Source organism: Genypterus blacodes, unplaced genomic scaffold (assembly GCF_046128005.1).
Source record: "Genypterus blacodes isolate CSIRO-AG114 ecotype Tasmania unplaced genomic scaffold, CSIRO-AGI_Gbla_v1 ptg000549l_1, whole genome shotgun sequence".
NCBI lineage: Eukaryota > Metazoa > Chordata > Actinopteri > Ophidiiformes > Ophidiidae > Genypterus > Genypterus blacodes.
In genome coordinates, this window is record NW_027467293.1 from 20001 (window position 1) to 30000 (window position 10000).

General features: G+C 50.6%; 2 protein-coding genes across 2 annotated transcripts in view; both read left to right on the forward strand.

Annotated features, from left to right (window-relative positions):
- The window catches only part of LOC142990482 (uncharacterized), a 2973-nt gene extending 1192 nt beyond the window's left edge, over positions 1-1781 (forward strand). The window contains exons 4-9 of the mRNA XM_076140283.1: positions 110-446; positions 595-716; positions 797-1036; positions 1114-1275; positions 1422-1511; positions 1605-1781. Of these exons, the coding sequence (XP_075996398.1) occupies positions 110-446; positions 595-716; positions 797-1036; positions 1114-1275; positions 1422-1511; positions 1605-1781 (1128 nt within the window). The remainder of the gene's footprint in view (positions 1-109; positions 447-594; positions 717-796; positions 1037-1113; positions 1276-1421; positions 1512-1604) is intronic.
- A 7643-nt stretch (positions 1782-9424) lies between these two features.
- Positions 9425-10000, forward strand: part of vegfd (vascular endothelial growth factor D) — a 4801-nt gene continuing 4225 nt past the window's right edge. The window contains 1 exon segment of the mRNA XM_076140291.1: positions 9425-9811. Within this exon segment, the coding sequence (XP_075996406.1) occupies positions 9713-9811 (99 nt within the window). The 5' untranslated portion in view covers positions 9425-9712.

A 10000-nucleotide genomic window follows, 5' to 3' on the forward strand; every position in this document is an offset into this window, starting at 1 on the left:
ACACACTAACACACTAAGACACTCACACAGAGACACAACAGCTCCAGTAACCAAGGAGCCCAGTGAAGACCGGTGAAGCTGCTGTCCACTGACGAGTGTGAACAAACAGGTGGAGAGATACAGCCTGGACAAAGTGCTGCTGAGGGGAACAGTGGATCACATCGCCCCGGTGACAGAGGAGGAGGAGGAGGAGGAGAGAAAGGAGGAAGGGACGCAGGGTGTGGTCAAGAAGAGAGTGAAGTTCTTCCAGGTCCATCTCCAGGAGGGCATCACCCTAAAAGCCCGACAGGTCGTCGTGGCTACAGGTCCAACCCGCGCACAGATGGCAAACATCCCGTCGTGGGTGAAGAGCATCGGGGAGAGCTACCCAGAGGAGCGACTGCAACACACTGTGCACCTCATGCACCGTCTCACAACTCAACACAAAGGTTCTGTCCCGGCTCAGGGTGAGTCAGACTCTCTGTGGGTCAGGGGATCCACAAAGGAGACTCTCTGTGGAGAAACAATGTGTGTAGATGATCCTTTAAATGTGCTGCCTGTGTGTGTGTGTGTGTGTGTGTGTGTGTGTGTGTGTGTGTGTGTGTTGTTGTGCAGTGAGCAGAGCCGGGCAGAGGGTCCTGGTTGTTGGTGGAGGTCTGACCAGCGCTCATGTGGTCTCTATCGCCCTGCGTGAAGGAGCCGCCCATGTGACCTGGGTGATGAGGAAACACCTCCAGGTTCAGACTCAGACCGTACACACACACACACACACACACACACACACCTCCAGGTTCATCATCCTGTGTTCCTTCCCCAGTTGAAGCAGTTTGACGTGGGAGACGTGGAGAGCCTGGTGGGTCGGTACTCCCACGTGGAGCACGGCATCAAAATGGACGGCCAAGCCTACCTGAGGCAGTTCTACAACGAGAGGAGTCTACACAAAAGACTGGCTATGATTCGCCAGGCGAGGAAAGGAGGAGCTGTCACTCCAGAGGCCTACACACACCTGCAGCCGTTCATACAGAGGGGACAGGTGGACATCAGGACGTACTGCCAGGTAACGCTCCCACCCTGTGAGACATCAGGAGTATAACAGCCATGATGCACCACATCCACTCTCACTCATCTGTCCAGGTGAGCGAGGCCAGCTGGTGCTACAGGAGCCAGGCCTGGAATCTGTCCCTCAGCAGCGGGGGACGCTGGAGCGGGGACAGGATCTGGTTAGCCACCGGCTGTAAGCTGGACGTCAACCAGGACCCTTTGCTCTCTGAGGTGATGAAGGAGTTCCCCATTCAGGTGGGTTAGCCAGAGAGAGAGAGAGAGAGAGAGAGAGAGAGAGAGAGAGAGAGAGAGAGAGAGAGAGAGAGAGAGAGAGGAGAGAGAGAGAGAGAGAGAGAGAGAGAGAGAGAGAGCTGATGTGTTCCACTTGCTCCCCCCTGCAGGTGATAGACGGGTGGCCGTGCATTACTGAGAGCTTACAGTGGGCCGCTGGGTGCCCCCTCTACGTGATGGGCCAATACACGGCCCTGCAGGTGGGCCAGGACTCAACAGCAACCTATGGGATCACATTACTGGTGTGAGCTGTGACTCCTGAGTCACTTGTGTTCCCTCCTTCCCACACACAGGTCGGTCCTCATGCAGTGAACCTGGCCGGGGGACAGGCAGCCAGTATGAGAATCGCCAAGGACATCAGGAGGCGACAGCAACGGGACGGAGGAGAGGGAGGGGCTACTGAGCTGAGAGAGGAGAGGCCCAAACCTGAGGAATACATCCAGCACATGCAAGGCCTGTTCTGGCTTTGACTCTGTACATACACACATTGATTCACACACACACACACACACACACACACACACACACACACACACACACACACACGTCTGTCACCATGCCTCAGCTCTCATGGTGGATCTTGTAGGGAGTCTGGTGTTGTGAACTCATGACCTCATGAGTCTGTAAAGTCATTAAGCTTCCTTTTGCATCTGGTGAGGAAAATAAAATATGATTTGTTTAATGTTTAATGTTTAATAATCATTGTTAAATTCAATCACGAGGATCCAAAGTCCGTGTTCCTGTAAATAAAATCCTCTCATGTGATTTGTATGTTGTAATTTGGTTTATGAGCTGTTGTGAACACAGAAATGTTACAGCGACACATTTACTAACAGGAAATGAAACAGGAACGCAACGCAATCCTGGAAAAGAAGTGAATTTATGTTTCCCGTTCCCATGACGTCTTAGCCCCGCCCACTTCCGCCTTGTACTCCGCAGGTGAGCAGCATCAACAACATGTACTAATGAAACACTGGAACACACTGAAACATTATTTGGTGACTTCCGGGTGAGCAGAGCAGCAGGATCCCGATCACAGAGGAGTGAGACAGGAAGACACTTCCATCAGTGTTTCTCTGTTTTGATCCCAGTGAGGCAGCAAACACACAGAGAAGGCTGTGGGTGTAATACTGACTGTAAACACTAGAGGGCAGTGTCAGGACAGGCTGCAGACCTCCACCACTCAGACCTCTACATGTGAGATGATACCCAGCTGATTCTTTGTTTATTAATTATTTCATCTGTCCGCTCATAAACTCTCTCTTCTGTGATGACGTCATCTTCTCCTGTTGTGATCCTCCTGTTTGTGTTAAATGTCTGATCAGATTCATAACATCCTCTGTGTTTACATGCAAAATCTGGTTTAAATTATTAATCAATCAACTATTATAGTAGACATTTACTGAGCTTGTTGCAGATTAGATTAGATTCATTTATTTCTATAAATAATTGATGGGATAGTGGTGGAGATGCTGAGTTAGAGTCCATCTCAGAGTCCATCCGTTAAAGTTAAAGGTCCTGAACAATCAGACTCCTAACTGGAGAGGAAGCTGATCTTGTGTCCTGACTTTGGGGGGATCCTTGAATCCAAACAAACCTAGACGTCCCCAGACGTTTCTGATCCTGACACCTTGAACCCGACTCTGCTCCGCTCCGCCTCAGCAGTCAGGCCGTCACATCAGTATCCTACACCAGCGAGGAAGAGCCTCTGAAACCCTGCACCAGGTGGATCAGGTGCAGCCAGGATCCTGTTCCCACACCGGGCCTGAGTCACAGTGACTCTGGGCCTGATCCATGCTTCTCCTCTCCTTGTATTGTTGTTTCATACATTAGCAGCTTATTTACCCGCTGCTGCTTTATGACTGAAGTGAAGTTTGGACTGAGGGACTTCTCTTTCTCCTTTCAGCAGAGTGTGTGTGTGTGTGTGTGTGTGTGTGTGTGTGTGTTTCCCGTGGCCCAGTGTGACCGCAGCAGACCCGACCCCCCCCCTCACATGCAGCCCTCAGTCTCTGCATGTGCCGGAGTAAAGGAGTCAAACTCAGACGCTCTGATAGGATCCTTAGATTGCCAGACATTCCTCTCAGTGTATTTGGATTGGCAGATCGGACGGCCTTGGCTGTGCTCCCAGCATGCCTTTCAGCAGGTGTGTTTGTTCACACTCCTATGGTTTTAGAAACCCCACAGCTGTGGCGACTGATCACAGGGGGGGCTCGCCTCAGGGGCCCACGCTTCCCTCCCATAGGCAGGTGTTCACCTTTGACCCCCTGACCTCAGGCTCGCCGCTCCAGACTGGCCACTGTGGCGATGGAAATGAGCGCAACACGTGTTGAAATGTGGAAAGAGCTCGGTTCTGGCAGCTCACACACACACGGCTCTCTGGTGGATTCATCTGAGCACAAAATAATAAATTACTTTACATAATAACATCATGAGAGCTCCCAGGACTGTAGGTTAGGATGAAGGACTGACTGACTGACTGACAGAGGAACGTCCTGATGTCTGTCAGGGCGAGCTTGGTTATCTTGGCCCTGTCAACATCTGGGAGGGCCGGGGCAGCGTCGTAAAGAGAGACCACTGTGCACGACGGTGATGCTGCTGTACCTCATACGCTGCACGTGTGTGTGTGTGTGTGTGTGTGTGTGTGTGTGTGTGTGTGTGTGTGTGTGTGTGTGTGTGTGTGTGTGTGTGTCCGTGTGTGTCAGGCCAGCTGAAACCAGCAGATTGAAGCAGCCAAAGCGTTCAGTCCACTGCTTCCATATCTGAATCAGGTTCTTTAATAAGAGAAGAGGCATATTTGTCTACACACACACACACACACACACACACACACACACATACACACACACACACAATCAGGTTTAGGCATTTTACCATTGTGCACTCACACTAATTGGATATCAGGCCCAGTGGGTTGTTTCCTGTTTCCCTTTAAAGTAGTAAAGTTTCTCTCTCTCTCTCTCTCTCTCTCTCTCTCTCTCTCTCTCTCTCTCTCTCCCTCTCTCTCTCTCCCTCTCTCACACCCACCCACACACACACACACTCGTACTCAGCATGCTGACTCAGCGTTCCATGCAGCAGAGGTTCAGTCGACTCAGCTGAATCTGCCGCCGTCTGCGTTCTCACTGTAGACCCGGTCTCTGTGTGTGTTTTGCAGATGCTCCAGTTTTCAACACACCATCAAACATAGGAACATCTGCCTGAGCCGCAGCCAGGACACGAGGTGATGGGACATGGCTGTCCTGGGACGTTAGAGGGGGGGGGGGGGGGCTGGGGGGCTCAGGTTGTGGTGATGTGGTGATGCATTCACAGACAGAATGTTCAGGATTCAGTTTAGAATAACTTCAGCCAGAAGAATTTGGGCCATAGTTCAGTCCCAGCCACAAGGTGTCAGACTGTTCTGAGCTAAAACAATACACAACACACAACACAACACAAATACAGTTACAACTCAGGATACGTTAGCTGGTGACATGTAATATTTATATTTGTATCTTGTGTCAGATTTAAATTGCTCCCTCATTTCCCCTCCAGTGGACTGCGGGGCGAGGGGTCGCTCCACGCTGAGATGTCAACCAGGAGTCAGAGGCGGCGGGCTTACAGCTGTGGGTGAACCTGCCCAGGCACCTGAAGATGGAGGAGCCGGCCTACCAGGAGCTGAAAGGAGCAGAGAAGGAGTTACAGTCGCCGTGATATCTGGAGAAGCCTGAGGGGCAAAGGTACGGGCCTGGAAGTGTGTGTGTGTGTGAGTGTGTCTGTGTGTAAAAGCAAAGGGGCACCTATCACGGTCAGCTGAGGCGTGATGTGTTGCGTGTTGCTCCACACGCTAACAGAGGCAGTAAAGAGCTCTGGCATTGTAAAACGAAACAAGCTGTTCACTTTCCTGGCAGCGTGGGAGCTCATGGTGATCGCCTGTTTGGTTCCTGCTGCAGGGCCAGACAGGGAAAACACAGGCGGGACAGAGCTGTGCGACTGTCTATATGTGTGTGTGTGTGTGTGTGTGTGTGTGTGTGTGTGTCTGTGTGTGTGTGTGGGAATACATGCGGGCCAGACTGTTTGACTACAAGTGTACGAGCCGTCTGTCTGAAAAGAGGAAACCGTAAATGAGGAGCAGATTGTCGGTAGTGATGCGACATCGTGTGCGTGTGTGTTCTTGTGTTGTTAGTGTGGGGAGTTAAAGTGAGCTGGGGGGAGAGGGGGACCTTTTAAAAGGGGCCGACATGGAGCTGGAAGGGAAGGGAAGGGGAAAGATGCAGGAGGACTGAGGTTACTGCAGGTCAACACACAGTTACAATACAACACAGTTGGTCAGCCTGTCAGTTTGACCTTTGAACCTAAAGGTACATTCATGAAAACAATTCTTTGTCTCTGTTCTTGTGCCTGTTTCAGTCTCAGGTCTTCACAAGGACGCCCACCTTGTACCTGGACTTCAGTCTGCAGGTTGGAGCTGTGCAGGTGCAGCCAGTGCCCTCAGGTGGGAGGGGCCTGCAGGTGGGAGGAGCCTGCAGGTGGGAGGAGCCTCCATGATGAGAAATATGAGAAATAATTAAAGATGATTTAAGGAAATAAGTAACCAAACACACAAATTTGTTTATTCATAAGTTTACTTTGGGAAAAAACAATCATCAGGAAGGTTGACTGATATATTCTGAGCCCAGCATTGAAAGATCTCTGAGGTGTGTGTGTGTGTGTGTGTGTGTGTAAACAGACAGCACTCCTTATGGACATAAGAACATGGAATTCTGTATCAAACTGCTGCAGTCATGTGTGTCTCTGGCAGGATGGACCTCATTCATCTACACACACTCTGGATACACTCATGTTGGTGAGTTCATGTTGATAAAGTTATAAAGCTTTGACTCTGCAGATCATTGAGTCCTCTCACCCTGACAGGAGTCTTAATGTCCAGTGATTGACAGAAACACATGGACTCATCTGCTTTCCCCTACTTCCACTCGCCCGGCGTCCTTTATTGGAAGGCTGTGTGTGTGTGTGTGATCTCAGTCCAGTCTCAGTCTCCCCTCATGTTCTGATGAGCCGGCGATCCAACAATGATCCAACAAAACTCCTGTCTGCCAAACCACATCTAAACCAAACGCTTGTAAACTCTCTGCCTCAGGTCATCAGGACACGCTGCTCCGTCCGTGTTGCAACCCAACAGCATGTTGTTGCTTCTCATGTGATTTGTGAGTTTCTTCTAATTCCCTTTGCATGAGAGAGAGAGTGAACTCATCTGAGAGGCTTTGTTGGTTTCAGTCAGACTTCCATGGTAAGACTCCGTCTCTAAACGATGAGTCCATTCCTTAGAATCACAACAGACTCTCACAGATTGGTTGTAATGGCAGTCAGATGTTGTGATGATGATGATGATGATGAGGGAATGAAAATGGGAAGATTAAAGGTATTTGAATCAAGTCTGCAGCCCTCCATGTAGCCGGACCAAATTAGGACCAGCTGGCTTTAGAAGAGGAATCCACCGCAGAGGAAAGTGTGTGTGTGTGTGTGTGTGTGTGTGTGTGTGTGTGTGTGTGTGTGTGTGTGTGTGTGTGTGTGTGTGTGTGTGTGTGTGTGTGTGTGTGTGTGTGTGTGTGTGTGTGTGTGTGTGTGTGTGTGTGTGTGTGTGTTGGCTTCCTCAGCATGAAAGTGTGAGAGAGTGGAAGTGCAGCATGTGTGCAGACGAGCTGCTAATCCAGGATCAAATGTGTCAAACAAGCACTTTCCTCCTGGTTTCTGCGGTTTCTCCACCTAATGCTGCACAAACCCTCCACTGTCACGATCCCTCACACACTGCACACACACACACACACACACACTAATGATGCACAAGAAGCAGCAAGGAGGCTCCTTTATGGGTCATGTCCCGGCCCGTTACAGAGCTCTGACACAGAGGATCCAGGAAGCTTCGGTTCAGTTTCATTGTTTACTTCCAGGGGGCAGAACTTTGAGGAGAATCTCAGCCTGGAAAGGGTTAAACTAGGGCTGATATAAGTCCGTATTGTGACACTGATGAAGCTAAGTGTGTTTTCTGTCGTAATGTATGTTGTAATGTAAGTGTATGTAATGACCTTTGACCTCCATTGACTTGAATTGGCTTTTAAATGAGAAGTTAAAGGGAAAATACAACAACACGATCATCAAAATCATTCTTAAGGACTCGGTGAGATGACAGGAGAATATGAGGCGGTGGAGTCATGTCATCAGGTCATCAGGTCATCAGGTCATCAGGTCGTATATTCAGCTGTAGGTCCAGAGTGTAAAGTGAGCTAGCATATCTCTGGCAACAGGATGAAGTTGATGTCACTCTGTTGTTGTTGTTAAAGGTCCAGAGAGGGTTAGCAGAGGGCGGAGCCTCGTCACACTGTGGTGTTTGGAGCTGGAGGCTGTGTGAAGGAGGAGAACGAGGGGAGAGTTCATCCAGAGCGTCTGTCTGCTCCTCTATGGGCTCAGACACACACACACACACACACACACACACACACACACACACACAGATCAGAGCTGAGGCATCTTGTTTTCTCATCAGGGATTTGAGGTTTCCCGTTTTCTGCTGATTGCTGGGGAGCCAATCAACGAGCCTGTACAGTAACACGCACGCACGCACGCACGCACGCACGCACGCACGCACGCACGCACGCACGCACGCACGCACGCACGCACGCACGCACGCACGCACGCACACACGCACGCACAGACACACGCACAGACACACGCACAGACACAGGCATATAAACCACTGCCACTGAACAAATGAAAGTAACATGTTGCTGCTGCTGTTTGTGTCTCTCTCTCTCTCTCTCTCTCTCTCTCTCTCTCTCTCTCTCTCTCTCTCTCTCTGTCTCTCTCTCTCTCTCTCTCTCCCTTCAGGTCCCTTTGCAACGACCACAGAAGAAGAGATTCAACAGGCTGTTACAGATCATCAGACCGGCTCTAACGGCTTTGAAAGAGCTTTAACTTGGACATCGAAGATTGGAAACGCTTAGTGACTGCACGCACTTCACACACACTCCACACACACTCCACACACACTCCACACACGCCACACACTGGAGCTCTGATCCACTTTGTGGCAGATGTGCTGCTTTATTTACCTCCTCTGCATTGAACAACACAGATTTTAGGGGAATCTTTGCTCCACAGTGAGCAGAATGAAATAAATCCTGATCGTCTCTCTGGAGCCAAACTGATCAAAGCTTTGATACTTTTTATGAAATTATTGTTGTGAAATGTTCTCCTTTTCCTGCCACATGACCTCAGTAAGTCAACCAGCAGCCTCACCTTCACTCCAGTCTGATCATCATGGAGAAAGAATAAAGAAAAGAGGCCAAACTCAAACTCAACCCTCTGATCTACACATGATCACTCACACGTCTGTGATCCTGCTCCTCTGTGTGTGTGTGTGTGTGTGTGTGTGTGTGTGTGTGTGTGTGCGTGTGCGTGTGTGTGTGTCTGGGCTGGTACTGGCACCTCAGCTCCCTCATACATAACAGAGGTCTGGATCACATTGAACACACATGTTGCTGCTCCGCTCTGGGCTGTGTGCGGTTTGGCAGCTGTGCAGGGAGAAAGACACTGAGCGGAGCTTTAAAGAGCAGAGGGTTCTGTTCAGCTGACAGCCAGAACAACCGTCCAATAGGAAGACGGGGACACACAGAGGAGCAGGAGGACAGCAGGAGGAGCGCAGAGACACACACATCTCACAGGAACCTACAGGAAGTGAGTGTGTGGCCGCTCTGAACACCTCAGGTCCTGTTGGCAAACGGAGAGAGCAGAGGTTTAAGATGCTGATAGCAGAACCCCGACCCGAGCTGTGTGGAGGAGAAGCACGGAGGCAGAAGGAGGTGGAGATATAAAGAGGAGACGAGGAGGAAGAGGAGTGCAGTCTGAGTCTGAACTGGGAGGAGGGAGTTGTTCACATTGTCCTGCAGGACGCTGTGAGAGGTGACACAGGCCTCCATCCCATCTGGAATATCTGGGAAGAGACAATGGAAGGCTGCAGGAAGTGAATCTAGACTTTCTGCTCCTCTTCAGCCTGTAGACTCCTCGGGTTCCAGAAAGAAGGTCTGCTGCTTTTAAAGCCTCTTTAGCCTCCATTTGGCCGCAGGCGTCTGGGTTCCTGTGACAGGTCACGTCTGGCTCGCACACACACACACACACACACACACACACACACACACACATACACACGCACACGCACGCACGCTCTCACCACTGAGCCTGCAAGATCAAGAGTTTGTGTTGGGACATATCCGGACTGGAGAGTGAGTGTGTGTGTGTGTGTGTGTGGTCTGGAGGACTCAGCTGGTCTGGAAAGTGGAGCCGGAGAGACGTGCAGGTCTCACTCTCACTCCTCACAGCCGCTCAGACAGACAGACAGACGGACGGACGGACAGAGGGACGCAGCCTGATGATGATGATGAGGACGAGGCAGAGGCTGTGCAGACTCTCCTGCCTGGTCACTCTGGTGATCGACCTGAGCCTCAGCAGCAGCAGCAGCAGCAGCTCGGTGAGTCTCCTTCACCTTCACCTCCTCTTCCTCTCTCACCTTTATGCACCGGTCTGGAGCTGATCTGTGCCAGATGTTCCTCTGTGGCACAGCTGGCAGGTTTGCTCGTCTCACTCCAGTCTGTCTGTGTGTTCCTCTGTGTTTGCTGCCTTCAGTGTTTAGTTTCTGTCTCGACTGAAGAGTTTCCAT